Genomic DNA, 18,247 nt, shown 5'->3' on the forward strand with positions numbered 1-18,247 from the left:
CGCCTGATCATAGAGAATGGATGCAGGAAAAAAAAAAATCTACTGGGATGGACAATAATATTCATTGTACCTACACAACATGACCAGTTATGGGTGTCTGTTATTTCACCCATCAATGGATCATTGATTCATCACAGGCTCTAAAGTAATTATCTAAATGTTCAGTCTACTCCACTATTTCATAATTTTACAGGACCCTCATGCTGCCTGCAAGGACCCTCAAAATGAACGGTCAAAGTTGGCTGGGGGGTCCATCTGATGTGGGAGTAAAGAACAAAAGAATGCCCTCACCGATCTCATGAGGGAGTCGAGGGAGTACATCTTGCTGTCATCTTCGTCAGGGTCTCGGGCAGTGCTGCTGCTGCGGCCGCGGAGCCCGGAGGGTTTACTTGCCGTCAGACCTGCGATAGCCTCGTGCTCCAACACAGCCGGCACTGCAACAAACACATGGGGGGTTAGTTTGTTTGTTTGTTTATTTGTTAACTGCCTCCGTGGTCTAGTGATAGAGCGTCCGGCCGGCGAGCAGAAGGTCCGGGGTTCGATCCCCGACCACGTCATACCAAAAGACGTTAAAAGATGGTACTTGTTGTTACCCTGTCTGGCGCTCGGCATTAAGGGGCTGAAACAAGGACTGGTCGGCTCGGAGTCAGTATACTGTGTCTGAGTGGGGTATTCATGTTAAACTGCGGCATGGTATCTCAGTGAGCTAGCACTATAAATCAGCATCAGTGTGGACTAGTACAAGCAGCCACACAAACACACACGAACATGCACGTCGCTATATAAGTGCAATAATCTTGGACGCGACGTTAAACCCAATTTCACCTAACCTCGCCTTGTTTATTTGTTTGTTGTTTTACGCCAAACAATATTCCAGGTATATGAAGGCAGTCTGTAAATATCGAGTCTGGACCAGATAATCCAGTGATTGACAACATGAGCATGGATCCACGCAATTGAGATACGGTGACATGCATCAACCAAGTCAGTGAGCCCGACCACCTGATCCCGTTAGTCGTCTTTTACGACAAGCATGGGTTACTGAAGACCTGTTCTAACCCGGAACTTCACAGGTCGTAGGGGTTAGTGTGTGCATGTAGTGGGAGAATACATATGTACAGGCACTATTTATTCACGATGTGATGCATCAGTTCACCAGATTCATACAGACTCAAATAGACCTACACAGGCTCACACACTCACATTGACCAACACAGACTCAAATAGACCCATACACTCATATCGACACTCACACACTCACATCGACACTCACACATTCACAAAGACCCAGACTGACGCTCACATAGACTCAGTCAAACCCACACTGACTCACACTCACATAGACTCACACTGACTCACACTCACATAGACTCACTCAGACTCACACAGACTCACACTGACTCACACTCACATAGACTCACTCAGACTCACACAGACTCACACTGACTCACACTCACATAGACTCACACAGACTCACACTGACTCACACTCACATAGACTCACACAGACTCACACTGACTCACACTCACATAGACTCACACATACACCCACAGACTCACACAGACTCACCTATATTGGGTTGTATCATCTCCTGCATGACCTTGATGAGGCCCTGGTACACCCACACCGCCAGGTCACTGAACACCTGCCTGTACTCGGACAGGTCGAAGTTGCGGAGACACTGCTCGTTCTGCTTGGGGGTGTTCTCGGCCTGGAACGTCTTCTCCCCACTGTACTGCTTGAGTGTGTGCAGCAGCCGGCACGTGTTGGCTAGCCACATCGTACACCGCTCCATGTCGTCAGGGTGCTTCTGTCAGACACACACAACAACGGGGTGAGTGAGTTAAAATATACAATTCAAAAAAAGTTAGCAATCTTATAGCGAGTGTGTGAGTTTGGTTTAACGCCCCTTTTAACAGTATTCCACTTACCACTTCGGTGAAACCCACAAGCACGGGTATGGTGCTGACAAACCTAGAAACATACTCGGGGCCAACCAGGATTCGAACCCATAATCAAAGGTTTCTGGCGTGCCCAAGGGACGCAACACTGCACAGCGAATCGCGGTGCCTTAGACGACTGGGCCACCCGTGCCCCCTAGCGATCTTATATATTTTGCAGGATATTTTTTGTAATGGAGACTGTGCACCTAATCTCATAAATATATCCCCCAAACTATTCATGTATCCAAACCTTTTTTGTTCAGAATATATATCCCATTGGCGATTCATTCAGAAAAAAACAAGCAATATGAACAGCAAAACAGTAAATGGCACTAATTCAATTGAAAAGTTCAGCGAAAAGGGGTTGTTGATAAAGTTAAAAATGAACTTAAAAGAAATAGAGATTGCATCCACCGGCACACAGAACATTTGAGATTGGTCTCAGGCCTGCTATCATAACTTGCTGATCCCCTCCTAACTGCAATTTTATGTACCGTATTCGACGTAATAAGCGCCCCGCTCTAATACGCGCCCACGGCGGTATTTGCTGATATATTGGCTAGTGAAAAATCTCAGTTAGCACCCCGATCGGTCCGATTGATCAATGTTCACAAGACTTATTTATTCGTGTACAATACGCACTCGTGTGTTATATGCACCCTTAATTATGGGCAATGAAATTTTAGAAAAATATATCTGTCGTACATAAACATTTCAGGCTGTCAGCATAAACCACGAAACTTATCTTTCAACTGTTTTTTTCACCAAAATAGTATTCTAATAAGAGCTCTTATTTCTAATTTTGAGAGCGCCCTGGGCGTTTATTACGTTGAATACAGTAACATTTTTTCATCCCCAGCAAGTTTTAATCCCCACAATGATATGACTGGTTGTCTGGTTGCCATGGAAATTAATTTTCTGCCTTCTCATTGTCCATCTTAAACATGGCTGTGAATTATTTAAAAAATGTATTACTTTAGTAACGATATTCATCAATTTGTATCAATACATCATTGACCCATTGAAATTGTGATATGCAATTTCATCATTCCACTTTGGAGATGCCACTAAACATTGAAGCGTGGTAACTTGTCCCACTGGGTCACCAGTGCCCCTACGTGCCCCCAGATGGTGGTGAAGAAGCTGTTAGCATCCATGCTTACCTTGACTACCTTCTTGATGCTGTTGATCGTGCCAGTCAGTAGGGAGCGGACCTTCTCGTCATCGTTGGTGTAGTCGGTGTGACGCACGCACATGAACAGGATGTAGGCTGGCAGGCCAGGGATCTGCCCAGACGAGAACTTGGCCCGCAAGTCTGTAAAGTATACAAGAATCATCATCATCATCATCATCATCATCATTGGAATCATCATCGTCGTTGTCATCATCATCATCATTGAAATTATCATCGTCATTGTCATCATCATCGTTGTCTTTGTCATCATCATCGTCGTCATCATCATCATCATTGGAATCATCATCGTCGTTGTCATCATCATCATCATCATCATCATTGGAATCATCATCGTCGTCATCATCATCATTGGAATCATCATCGCCGTTGTCATCATCATCATCATAATCATTGGAATCATCATCGTCGTCATCATCATCATCATTGGAATCATCATCGTCGTCGTCATTGTCATCATCATTATCATCGTCGTTGTCATCATCATCGTCGTCGTCATCATCCTCATTGGAATCATCATCGTCGTTGTCATCATCATCGTCGTCGTCATCATCATTGCTATTACTGTTACCAATACCACCTATCTGATCCCAATCTGAATTAACTGTGTCATATGGCCTGTGACGCAGGGGTAGCATTATGCAGATGGCTGTTACAATGAATGCTCGTTCCACCCGTGACGAACAGGTCTGATTGTTGATGAAATATAGTGATAGCTAAATAGACAGATTTTTTATTCATGCACCGATTGTCTTTAAATGTAATATCCAGTTATGTATGACTGTTTAATAATCCCATACCAACTTTGACCGGAGTAGGTCCAATAGTTTTTCAGATATTGTAGTAAACGTCGGTACCTTAAATTAACTTCCAGACTATAGAGTGTGAAGACTATTTCTGTAGTTATTATTGCTGTTAAACCACTCCTGCCTTCAGCCATACTCACCAAGTATCAGGTTCTTCAACAGGGCGCCTTCATCCTCCCTCTTGTACTCCAGCATGCCCAGGAATATCCTCTGTCTGTGTTTCACCGTCGCCAGGGCACCATTGGCGCTACTCCTCTCCTCTTGCTCCAGCTCTGCTTGAATCTCCGCAGCTGCAAACGACATCAACACCGGTATCACACAGAGCAAGGATTGACAATCGTCAGTGTTACTGCAAGCCTACTGGTCAACAGACGGCAATAACATTCATAATGATGCATTTAAGTCAAGGGATCCTTGTGACAACCCTCAAGCAAGTGTAGCGCTATGTTGATCGGAACTCCCATACCCTAATATAGACTTACGACAGTTGTAGCACTAATATCGCTTTGTGGAATGGTGCCTCGGGGGGAACTATTCCGACCCTGATTCCCAGAGGGTTGGATCTGATGATTTGTTTGTTTGGTATTTGGTAACACCACACTCAGCAATATTCCAGATATATGATGGCGGTCTGTAAATAATTGGGCCTGGGCCAGACAATCCAGTGACTGACATCATGAGCATCAATCCACGCAATTGGGATACGATGACAAGCATCAACTGAGTCAGTGAGCCTGACCACACGATCCAGTTAGTAGCTTTTCATGACGCCTATTAAGATAAGCATTGTCGCCTCTTACAGCAAGCATGGATTGCTGGAGACCTATTCTAACCCGGATCTTCATTGGATGGATTTGATGAACACTGCTTCACGTACATTAATCTCTTCTCTGCTACTTGACCATGAGGATTTCAAACACCCTTGAAATTGACACAAGTCCAAGAGCTTTGTATTCATGTGAATACTCATGCATAAAATCAACAATGATCTGTTAAAATATTGATATCCGACTCAAAACAAGTTACCGAACGCCCAGAACTGGAGAGTTCTGACATGCAATACCCACCAGCCATGACCTTTCAACCATAGTCATATGAAAAAAATCAGGTGTACTCTAACTTCTTTTGAGTAGCATATATACAGTCTGCAGCCACAGCGAATAGTCCAAAGTCCGACTTTATTAAACTTTAGCATCTCAATACACTTTACACTATACATGATAAAATCTACATATACTACACAAAAGAAGTCAAGGAACATCCGTCATGCCATGACAGATAGCAATATCAAAGAATCGGATGTTCTTTAACTTATTTGAGTAGTATATTTAGAAAATAGAATCCATCCCTGGGAAATCATTATTAAACCCCAAAATATATTTCAACAATTAAGATCAATTTGAATTGAGAAATATGTCATTTGCATGTGTCCATAATAGTATAAAAAATCTGGTCGGACTGAGATGAAAAGCACACTACATATATCCAACATGCATGCCAGGTTTATGTGACAGTCATATGACACACCTAGCTATTGAATATATCACACGTGTGACAGGTGTTATACATCCCTGCTGTGATATATACATCATCTGTACAAACAATCAAGTCACACATAATAAATCGAAACACTGTGTCTAGTTTGATGTTCATGCAAACCAAAACATTTCTACTGCTACTGACACATCACTTCAAAAAAAAGAATTATGAGCTTGTTTGTGGTATTTATGTGGTGAATGAGTGAGTGAATCACAGAGCCTGACTACCAGAGTGAGTGAGTGAGTGAGTATGGTTTTTATGCAGATTTTAGCAATGTTCCAGCAATATAACGGCGGGGGACATCACAAATTGGCTCAACACATTGTACCCATGTCAGGATTCGAACCCGGGTCTTCGGCATGACGAGCTAATGTTAAACCACTAGGCTACCTGATTGCCCCTTATTCAAAAAGTATGAGCATGTTTGTGGTATTTATGTGGTGAATGAGTGAGTGAATCACAAAGCCTGACTACCAGAAAGATTCTGGCACAGACTGTATAGTGGAGCAAAATTATAAAAAAATATTTTTGTTATGGGATCTTTATATTAAATCTTACAATCTTAAAGACACACATACACTAAGATTGCATGCATTTCAAACCAAATTCAAATATCTATATAACTCATAACAACATCAGTTAACTGATTTTATCACAAAAAGTTCAAATCAAACAGTATTTCAAACTTCTAGAAATAATCACTTTGACACAAAGGGGTGAACTGGAAACATCTACTTATAAACATTTATGAAACCTTCACCCCCCAATACACAAATGGTACCACTCTGGCTTTCATGTGGAGCATACCATTGTTAGAATGAGGGGTGAATTGTGACTTGACAACATGATCTTACCAGATGTAGGACTGAGCGAGATGGAGGATGAAATTGTGAGGGAGCGGTGCAAATGTCCTAGGTCAGCAGTAAATAAAGGGAGAGCACTCTTGTTATACTGCTACAAACCTAATTCGACCATCATAGGCCACAAGTCATTCAGCAAAATGTAACAGTGGGGGCTCTACTGTAGCAAAAATAAATGTCCTTATTCAACATTTAATTGAAAGGAATAACAACGGACCTCTTTGGTCAAATTGAAATGAAACTTTGAAACATTGGTACAAGCTCATAAAAATCCATTTTGTCTTTCTTATATTTTGACTTGTTTGACTTGTACCATATGTTTCCGTGTTTTTTCATGTGAACAATTCACCTGCCTTTGCATGTGTTTGTGATTGGTGAAAACGGTTGGGCAGGGTATGTTCACCTTTTCGCGCACACTTTGTATCATCACTATTTGATAGTGATTCATAAACACAAGTATGACATGGTTGTAACTGTACAATGGACAACCGCTTTTAAAAGAGAATTATTTTGATTCTGGAAATGGTTTTTGTCACTTTTCTTACACACATGTTGGAGAATTCTTCTATGACAAATGTGGCTAAAAGAGGCTAAAAGGGAGACATTTTCCAGCAAACAGCTGCTTCTGAACAAGGCCCACTTGCACAAAGCGATCTTAGCGCTAAGATGATCATAACACCCATACTTCAACATAGGCTTATGATAGTCTTAGCGCTATGATCGCTTTGTGCAAGTGGGCCCAGGTTCAGACAAACCCTGCATATGATAATAGAGTTGAAAAAAACAAAAAACAAAACAGATTCAGCTATTTTCTGCACTATTTCAAATGTAAACCATGTTTCAGCTGTTTAAGCTGTACTTTACTCAAAGACATCCAGTTCATCTTGTTCAAGTTTAAAGGATCTTAAAAATAACACTTAAAATTGTTTTTGAACCTTGAATGTTTACAATTTTCTCAGAAGTAACCAATCCAAAATAAAAACATATAATGTTAAAAACTTTATTAAATTTTTATTTTTATTTTTATTTTATATTTCTACCACTTGCACTGGTTTTGAAACATTATCTGAAAACCAGAGGACCCAACATGAGAGTGGGTTATTTCAGTAGTTTGGTTGTACACCAAACAACCCTTGTATAAGAGACAAGCTTGTAACCAAGCATACCTTCGCCATCTTTGAGCTTCTTCGAGTACACTTTCAGCATCTTCTTCAATTTCCTGATCTGATCGGACTGTTTGTCGATCATCTCACGTAGATCCTACAAGGTCAAAATGTCAAAAGGTCAAGGTCATGGTCATACACACATTTTGTTCTTTACCTAACTTTGCAGTCCCTTTTCAAAATAACAATCCATTGTGTCTGTTACAACTCGCATTTACCTATGTTTGACTTTTAGGAAGTGACCATTATTTTAGGCCAGAGTTATTAAAATCCCAGCTGTATCCATTGACCTGTAAACGTTTACTTCTGGGACAGGCAATCCAGGGACTGACACCATGGAAAGCAGTCTATACTCACCGCCAAAAACAAAACGTGAATACCATACATGTTGGTTAAAAAATGAAGACTTACTCATATTGAAGAGGTATTTAGATTGGTTTGATGCACAAACTTGTATGTAATGCGATAACTCACCAGGTTTTCACTCGTGAGTCTTGTAATCTCATGCTGCATCGTTGCCTCGATCCTTGCCTCGGGCCCAAGCGTGAGGTTCTATAAAACCAAGCATTCTATCTTACCACACTATACTCTCTGACCTCACAGGGTTCTTCAGGGAAGACTAAAAGGAGCAAGCTTCTAACCCTGGTCGCAACATCCCCCTCCAAATTAGAGAATAACATACATGATTTAACATTTTGTGAGATCACCATACTGTATTTGACGTAATAAGTGCCCAGGGCGCTCTCAAAATTAGAAATAGGGGCTCTTATTAGAATATTATTTTGGTGGAAAAAAAACATAGTTGAAAGATAAATTTTGTGGTTTGTGCTGACAGCCTGAAATGTGTATATACAACAGATACATTTTTCCAAAATTTAATTGCCCATAAATAAGGGTGCATATAACACACTCGTGCATATTATACCGAATAAATAAGTCTTTTGTACATTGATCAATCGGAAGGGATGCTAATTGGGTCTTATTCACTAGTCAATATATCAGCAAATATCGCCATGGGCGCTTATTACAGCGGAGCGCTTATTACGTCGTATACAGTAGTTTGAATCATACAACCATCTTATAGCATTGGGAATTAAATTTCTTTTCATGGATATTTTGTACCCAGGCATGGCTTTAGGGCAGACCATTTGGTATTCGGGGCGGGGGGAGGCTTGAGACTTTGTATGGAGACTAGATATGTTATCACTTACAACTGCAAACCCGGGCAATTTTTAATGAAAACTTTGAGCCAAATATCAAATGGGCAGTCCTTTAGCTGTGTTACGCAGAATAAAACACTCATATATAATTATACACAATACAATTCATCTCCTCTAAAGATTGTTTTCTTACACATATGTGGAATGAGGATGATACTGTTGATAGACTTGCTTTTTTATAATCTAGATTTTTATAATCTGGTTTCGGTTTCATAAAAAAACTAATAAAAAAAACAAAGTCACGAGGCAGGACTAACTAAACATGGGAAACCGCCTGCAAAGTATCAGAAACTGAAAGAAAATTGTGTTTTTTTAACTTCCAAAATTTGTTCACTTTAATCCAGGAAACAAGAAAAATTTCTGGGCAAAACTATGAACACAAGAACTGAACACAACTGTACTGACAAAACCAAACCGTTCTTCTCTATCTAATGAGTGTGTGTGTTTGTTGCTTAACGCTGCACCCAGCAATATTCCAGCTAAATGGCCTGTAAATAATCCGGACCAGATAATCCAGTGACTGATATTGTGAACAACAGTCCATGACACACAATAGATGAGCACAATGAACGTACACCATATTCAAAGCAAATAAACAACTATTTGTTATCAAAGCAAATGAAATGAATACTTAAACTGTGACTTGAACAACGATGAACTCAAATAAATTGAATCACTATGACCAACAACATTCTCGAGTGTTCTTGTGTCCATGTTTCAATACTCCAATGTCTGAACTTCTTTCGTTTTATTACCACACATTTGCTGATTTGAAACCTATAATTGACCAATCAGAATATGGTACGTTCCACATTCATGTTAGAATAATTATGAACTAAACTGATTTTCATAGCTGGTTACACACAAAACACTATCCAGGCACAATGGCTGGGACACTTTTGAACATGTCAAACACCCTACTATCACCATTAAATTTTTGAAAATGACCTAAAAAAGAGAATAAGAAGGTATAGATCCTCCATTATCTCTTGTTATATCGCTTGTTATTTAACAAGTTATTAATAACCGTGAAGATTTGACAAAAATGTTATCATTCATCATCATATAGCTAACTAAACTATAGTTATATTAAACAATAACTCCTTAATGTTTTTTGAGTAGTATATTTGGTGTATGACAAGGTCCCACATAAGCAGATGGATTTTAGATATTACAATTTGTAAATCAAATCTGTACATTCAGTCCAATAAGGTATCGGAAAATATCGTAAATTCTATACCAGGTGAATGTTTAAAAGGTTATATTTTAATGGACACAAAAACTACTCTCAGATTTTGATACCGAACAAAATGAACTCTCAACAGAAATGTCCTTAAGTGAGGGACGTTTAGAAAAACGTAACTCGGGCGTAAACATTCAACATGAAATACATACACTTGTTATCTCATTCAGCTGCAATTCAAAGCAATTAATGTTAGAATGAAAGCTAGACATTGCAAAATATTAAAACTACGACATAACAAACTTCTATCTTCTAGAGCTTTCTATTAAAATATGTAATTTTCTCTTTAATACATAACATCATTTTTTTTATAAAACCGGACAACATGAGTACTCAAAAGAAAGTACTCTTTTTCCTCTTTAAAATGAATACCCACATGTTACATAAATATTTCAGAGAAAACGGGGAAAAAAAAAAAATTCAATGCATACCTGTCCAATGAGTTTCTGTTGTCGGTCATTCTCTTTCTTCAGCTCCTTGATCTCAATGTGTAAATCGTCCTCCTTCTTCTTGAAGTCCTTCTCTGTCTTGTCTAACTGAGTCTGAAGCAGCCTGGTAAACAAGAAAGTTTAAAATGTTAAAACAAATCAAAACTAGATCATGGGATTCAGCTTACAGATATTAAAATCCTTTTCAAACGACCAATGAAACCTTGCGAGTTTCGACCTCGATAATCCGTAAACCCTCTTTCAGGGCAATTGCATTCAGGAACATTTGCATATACACAAAGGGCATTAATGATCAATCGTTAACACAAAAGTTCTGAATGATTCTTCAAAATAGTGCAACGGTGGTTCCAGAATATCAAGATTTCCATGAACACACATCGCAATATAAAAAAACATTTAAAAAATGACATATATTCAAGATCATAATCATGATAATAACTATAATAGATGAAACACATTCTGAAATAAATAGAAAAAAATTAGTGATGAATTAGGCAAAACAAACAATGTTTATATATTCAAGTTATTTCAGGATACATACAAAATAGGAAATATATGCATTTCAAATATATTGATCTAATATCACCAACAAAGTAAGAAGAATCTAGCTAACATAGAAATCAAACAGCCACTCATCATGAAGTTCAGGCCTGAAAATTCAACACATGATTACTAAGTGAAAAAATATCAGAAATCGTTCAGACTGCATACAGAAACATTATTTCAGAAATGAGTATTTTGTTTTAAAATGCTACTTGTGGGTATTCATTTTAAAGCATTCTTCTTCCCATTCCAAATGAATACCCACAGTATCGACTTTTTTGTAGAAAATACTAAATTATTCAGAACTTACAAGTTCTCTACATCCATGGATCTGATTATAAGGCTGAATCATGATGTAGATAGCCTCTCAGCAGGGAGAGTAAGCCCCATCAATGCCTCAGCTGCCCATTACAACATTGTTCAACACACCGGAAAGACTAAAAATGTTTTTCTCACGAGAAAATATCACTTATTTCCCAAGGACGGCAATTGGGGGTTAGCAGTCTATATATCAGCGTCATCCCCACTTCAGCTGTAACAGAAAGTGTTACAATTATAACCCAGTTTAACACCTATATGGATATATGTATCACCTACAACCGAATAATTTGGAAGAGTGAGAGTGAGTGAGTTGGTTTTAACACAGCTTTTAACAGTATTCCAGTTCGTCTTTGCATGTCAGCTTAGAGTGGGAAGAAAGCCCCAACTGATGCAGGTCTTTCAGGTGAAACCCACGAGCACGGGTATGGTGCTGACAAAACTAGAAACAGAATTAGGGCAAATCCACAATCATAAGTTTCGGGCACGTCCAAGGGACACAACTCTGCACAGCGAATGCGGTGCCTTTAACGAGTGGGCCACACGTGCCCCCCTTTGAGTTAGTCAGACAACAAATTTAAGACTTGTAACCAGTTCAAAACATTTTAAACTGTAGCGTCCCAATATGCAATATGGCTTATAGTCAATGGAGAGAAGGGCCAATAAGGTGTCTCCATTCAGAGTCAGAGTGAGTGAGTGAGTATGGTTTTACGCTGCTTTTAGCAATATTCCAGCAATATCACGGCGGGGGGACACCAGAAATGGGCTTCACGCATTGTACCCATGTCGGGAATCGAACCCGGGTCTTCGTCGAACGCTTTAACCACTAGGCTACCCGACCACCCCGATCTTGCATACAGAAATGCATGCATTAAATGAAAAACTCAAATGTATAAAAACAGCATGTGTAAATACCCAATGAAGTTTTTTCAGCATGCGTACAACAGAGCTAATTTCCAAAACACAATTATGAGCTAATTTACTTTCTGCATGAGTCAAGCCTATATATTTAGAACTGTTATGCATCTAAAACATTATTTCATTTTTTTAAATCTTAAAATGTTCACTTACATGTATTTTGGAAAAAAAACAATATTAAGCCCTTAACATTTGAAAAAACCCAATTATGTCATCTGCCTTTTAATCCATTAAACTGTCTTCAGTCAATTTTTTGTCAATAGTGCCCTATTAGTACTTCTTGTCTTTACTGTTGAAAATAAATAACATGTATACTGCACACTCGACTTGCGTTTCTTTTGCGTGTGAGTATATTTAGAACCGTTACACATCTAAAACATTATTTCATTTTTTTTTAATCTTAAAATGTTTACTTACATGTATTTTGGAAAAAACCCAATATTAAGCCCTTAACATTTGAAAAAAACCCAATTATGTCATCTGCCTTTTAATCCATTAAACTGTCTTCAGTCAATTTTTTGTCAATAGTGCCCTATAAGTATTTCTTGTCTTTACTGTTGAAAATAAATAACATGTATACTGCATACTTCACTTGCGTTTCTTTTGCGTGTGAGTATATTTAGAACCGTTACATTATTTCATTTTTTTTTAAATCTTAAAATGTTCACCTACATGTATTTTGGGAAAAACACAAAAACATATTGGTTACCCAATGAAAAATGTGATAACCCAATTAAAATAGAAACCCAAGAGAAAAAACTCAAATGCTGAAAAAGTTATCTGGAGCCCTGTCTAAGCAACCAGTGGATGCTGGACACGAAGTAAGCAAGCAATACATAGCCATATGGTTTAGCAGCTAGAGCAACATAAGCCACGAGTGTTGAGTAGTTGGGAGTTCAATATTCTGTCGTCAACGCACTGACGTTTCCAACACGAACCCGCAGCAAAGTGGGTGTTAACACGGACATTTTTTCACGTTGTCAAATATTGACTTCTCCAGTTGTGTAAACGGATACTCTCCTATCCATGTAGCCATTATATTTGCAGATCCCATTCTCAGGAGTTGTATGATAAATATGGGGCAGGTCATATGCCAAGTGCTACAGCATGTCATAACTTCTGGATGTCACTCATGACAGAACTACTCACTGGGCTGAATGAATCATCATCATAATCATCTATTTTATTTGATCCTCATTAATTGCTTTTATATTTCCATTAAGCATCATAAATGACTGACTTCATCATTATAGAGTAAGGATAAGAATTTATGGATGAACAACTTCTTTATTACAACAAGCGTATAGTCAACGAAGTCATCTATATCCCCCACCATTTTAACACGTTATGGTCAAAAACCAGGTAACTGACCCAACATTTCTCTTAGGCCATGTCAAAATAGCTGCAATGGAAATTCTAAAATAAACATTCATAAAACTCCTTAATATCAAATGGCACCAGTTCAGTATGTGCTTTATATACAGACATGCAATGTTTGACTAGGAAATATTTAACAGTTTATTTGTTATACTCCATAAGTGAACCCACCCTATATTAAAACTTAAATCCAACTTATTGCAATGGAAACATAAAAAATATAAATTTCTTAAATTCCTAAATAGCAAAAGGCAGTTCAGTATGTGTCTGGTAAACATGCATAGTTTTGTTAGAAAGTATTGAATGGGTTTTGAGTTATGCTCCAGAAACAAACACTACCCAATAGAACCTAAGTCCAACTTGTTGCAATGGAAACGTAAAAAATAAAAATTGATAAAATTCCTAAATAGCAAAAGGCACCAGTTCAGTATGTGCCTAGTAGACATGCAAAGTTTTGTAAGAAAGTATTTAACAGTTTTTGAGTTATGCTCCGGAAACGAACACCACCCTTATAGAACCTAACTCCAACTTGTTGCCATGGAAACGTAAAACATAAAAATTTATAAAATTCCTAAATAGCAAACGGCGGGATAATTAAGTGAGTGAGTGAGTATGGTTTAATGCCGCTTTTAGCAATATTCCAGCAATATCACGGCGGGGGACACCAGAAATGGGCTTCACACATTGTACCCATGTCGGAAATCGAACCCGGGTCTTTGGCGTTACGAGCGAACGCTTTTTAACCACTAGGCTACCCGACCGCCCCTATTACAATTAAGAGCGACGTTTCGGTGCAGGTTCTGACGCCGTTATCAAGGTATCACTTGCTTGATAACGGTGTTAAAACCTACACCAAAACGTCGCTCTTAATTGTAATAAAGAAGTTGTTCATCCATAAATTCTTATCCTTACTCAGTACTCCTAAATGCCTATCAAAGAAGTTATTCATCATTACCGTTATCATGGTTATCACTTCTAAATTTCACCATTGTTATAATCACAATTCAAAAATGTTTTTTTATATGCATGAAGCTTATTACATTTGCTGTTCTTACATGTACCTATATATTCTCTCTCTCTTATAGCATCCATTCACCTGATGAAGGAATGAGCATATACTCCGAAATGTTGTGTTCCTCATAATAAAGAAGTTGACATCTATAAATAATCCCAATTGCGTGGTTCAATGCTCATGATATCAATCACTGGATTGTCTGGTCCAGAGTCGATTATTTACAAACTGTCGTCATATAGCTGGAATATTGCTGAGTGCGGCGTTAAGCAACAAGCCAAACCAAAACCAAAACCAAAACTCTTCCTTTGTAAGTGATAGTGAGATTTATCATATAATCGACAATAATATTACAAGAATTGTCACCTCAATTCCCAAATATAACGAGAAGGGTAATCGGAAACCCAAATATTTCTTTAATAACCAAAAGCAGTGTCTGAGATATTGACTAGACAACACACTGTATGATAATGGCTTCACTGGGATTGTATCTAGAGGACTACGATACTTTGGTCTATAGGACTACCACATCAGCGTGTGTACCTTCCGGACCATCACATCCCTGCTACACATGCAGGAATGCTTTATGGCAAGATGCTGGTGAGATTACTTGGGTAGCTATCAGTTTTTTGTTAAGGTCACATATTTACCTACACTATATATAACATTCCTCATGGGGATGCAACAATCTAGGTGAAAGGCTGGACATTTGGCTCTCCCTCTTCTGAATCGGAGCCGGGATGCTGGAGTGTGTCGGACAATACACAGATAGGTATTTGCAACAATACAGGTTTACACTGTCAGATACTGGGCGTTGGGTTGAGGGTGGTGTAGGTGTTCTCAGACAAGATAAAATGTTAGACCACAAAGGATGGCCTCACCTCATACAATACTTTGTCTTGAGAGAGTTGGTGAATAAGATTTCATTCTTGGGAGTGTTACAGTTTGGATGAAATTGTTACTGAGTCAGCAATTCTCATCAGTTGGGGAGGACATAACCTAGTGATTTTTTAAAAAACTTTTATAACCGTAGGCTGTGTCTGAGTGGGGTATCCATGTTAATCTGTGGCATGGTATCTTTCCTCACCTGACCTTCCTCATCACTGCTCATTTTCGGTAAACTAATCATGAGGATTAGAAACGCTTCCTCAACAAACACGCCCCCCCCCCCCCCACACCACACACACACACACCAAAAAAAACCAAACAAACATTCAGCGACCTGTGGATCCCCCCCCCCAAGGTCATTAACTTAATCAAACTCCGATAGAAAAACAAATACATCACTTTCTTTTCGAACGGACAAACCCTGAGAAATAGTTTCACAGCCCTGAACAATACCAGTGTTATGGACAACCCTGTGAAAAATCAATTCCCCTAAGTCAGGAGATTCTGGTGTAAATGTGAGACGTATTCCCCCCCATCCCTTCGACACATTTAAGAAAACAAACCGGACAGCCGCCAATGCAACTTCCTCAATGTTAAATACGCTGATTGCAAACACTGAAAATTCTTCTGTTTTCGTCATCTTTTATCATGTGTGAGTGAGGATCTCAAAGTGGCACTTAAAGTACCGGCCATTAATGATCAATACAAGTATTTGAAATATTTGTATTGTAGGAGAGTTTCAAAGGATTCAAGCTTATCGTGTGGTTGATACATTTCAGACGCATTTAATTGGAAATCTGTGTTAGGTTTTGTTTGAAAATGTGTTTGAACAGTGATTATATCGATTGGCGTTGTTTTGTAAGATTTGTGATGTGCGCTTTAGGGGTGGGAAAAAACATGAAAACTATGCTGACAAAAAATAAATGTTAAAAAGACATGTTAAAACAAACCATTCTTTTTAAATTAGCAGCTTGAGCCAAACAAATGATGTGGATTTAAATCTGCTTTAAGCAGTATTTCATATTACTTAAGAAAGTCAGCATAACATATTAAGAGAAAGCACAAATTTAAGCAGGTCCGCGATGTTTACCAAATTAGTGAAAAACATGAACATGGGCATGGTGCAGACAATTCAAAGATCTGCATCAGTGTGAATCTTGGATTCAAACCTACGATCACAGGATTCTGGTACGCCTAAGGGACACAACTCAGCACGGTCAACTTTGGTGCTTTTGTTGACGGGGACATACGAGGGCCATTCAATATATAACCAGTCTAACCTATTTGCTACTGCTCCTCACTTCTTCTTTTTCCACATAACCACCATTGAGGTCTATGCACTTTGTCCAGCGATGTGTGAGAGCTAAAAGCCCGTTGTGATAGAAACCATGGGGTTGTTCGTGTAACCACCCCTCCACTGCTGTCGTGAGTTCATCATCGGACCGGAAATGACGTCCACGCAGTTCTTTCTTCAAGTTTGGGAAGAGAAAGTAGACGCTTGGTGCCAGGTTTGGTGAGTAAGGTGGATGAGGCAATACTTTGAACCCGTTCCGCTTCACTGCGGCAACCGCAAGTCAACAGGTATGCATTCTGGCATTATCATGTTGGAGCAGCACACCTTTTGTGATCTTTCCACGACATTTGGCAAGAATAGCAGTCCGCAAACGGTCCAGGAGATCGGAGTAGAACTTTCCAGTAATAGTCTGGCCACGTGGCAAGTAGTCAATGAGCAAGACCCCTTTGGTATCCCAAAAGATGGTTGCCATGACTTTGCCAGGCGATGGTTGAGTCTAAAACGTTTTGGGACGGGGTGAAGCAAAGCCAGTCCACTGCTTACTCTTTTCTTTGGTTTCTGGGTCATAGTGGTGTACCCAGGTTTCATCACCAGTAACAATTCTCTCCATAAAGTTGTCTGCATCCTGACTGCATTGCATCAAAAGTGCCTGACACATTGACACACGTACAGCCTTCTGATCATCACTCAGACATTTCGGGACCCATCGGGCAGACAGCTTCCTCATACCCAGACGATCATGCAAAATGGTATGGACACTTCCCTCTGAAATGTCCAAGGCCTTGGCCATTTCTGACACCTTCATTCGCCTGTCTTTGACAACCAGTTGTCTCACAGCTTCACTAGTTTGGTCATTGGTACCTCTACAGGCCTGCCAGGGCATGGCTCATCTTCCAGGTTCACCCGACCCCTCTTAAATTCTGCAACCCAGAATTTGACCTTTGCATACGAAGGTGCACTGTCACCATAAACATCTGACAATTCATCATGTATCTCCTTTCCCGGTTTACCTTTTAAGTAGAGGTACCTAATAACAGCCCTGTATTCAACCTTTGACGAAAATTTGGCAGAATCTACCCTTGACATCTTTATAGATCACGTGTGTGACTTCAAATACAATTTCCTCAGTGAAACTTTGTCTATGCACGTGACATACATTGGTGCACAGCACGTGACAAGCATGCAACCGTTAAGATCTGATAAATAGCTTAATTAGGCTGGTTATATATTGAATGGCCCTCGTACTTGGGCAAGTTGATAACATAAGACTGCGACTTACAAGTATAGGGGAAGAATGTTTGCAATATTCCACCTGTATGACGACAGCCTGATGTACCAGATAATCCTGTGATTGATATTATGAGCACTGATGATGTTGGGGTATGATGACACACAAGACACAGAGGCTAGATTCCTGGGCACTAATTTCAACCCAGAATGCCTATGCTTTTGGGGAAGAACGAGTGAGTGAGTGAGTGAGTG

At 39.3% G+C, this 18,247-nt stretch overlaps 1 protein-coding gene across 3 annotated transcripts in view; it reads right to left on the reverse strand.

The window, feature by feature from the left end:
* Positions 1–18,247, reverse strand: part of LOC124140784 (unconventional myosin-Va-like) — a 132,366-nt gene that overhangs the window by 13,939 nt on the left and 100,180 nt on the right. For 2 of the 3 annotated variants that reach the window (XM_048386772.1, XM_048386773.1), the window contains 7 exons: positions 10,398–10,518; positions 7,978–8,055; positions 7,507–7,600; positions 4,082–4,231; positions 3,107–3,258; positions 1,570–1,810; positions 292–434 (listed from right to left, as the gene is read on the reverse strand). In XM_048386772.1, the coding sequence (XP_048242729.1) occupies positions 292–434; positions 1,570–1,810; positions 3,107–3,258; positions 4,082–4,231; positions 7,507–7,600; positions 7,978–8,055; positions 10,398–10,518 (979 nt within the window). Of the gene's footprint in view, positions 1–291; positions 435–1,569; positions 1,811–3,106; positions 3,259–4,081; positions 4,232–7,506; positions 7,601–7,977; positions 8,056–10,118; positions 10,137–10,397; positions 10,519–18,247 lie in introns of all 3 variants that reach the window. The other variant, XM_048386774.1, reaches the window with a different exon arrangement.

The sequence above is a fragment of the Haliotis rufescens genome, unplaced genomic scaffold (genome assembly GCF_023055435.1).
Source record: "Haliotis rufescens isolate VD_foot unplaced genomic scaffold, xgHalRufe1.0.p SCAF_60, whole genome shotgun sequence".
Taxonomy (NCBI): Eukaryota; Metazoa; Mollusca; class Gastropoda; order Lepetellida; family Haliotidae; genus Haliotis; species Haliotis rufescens.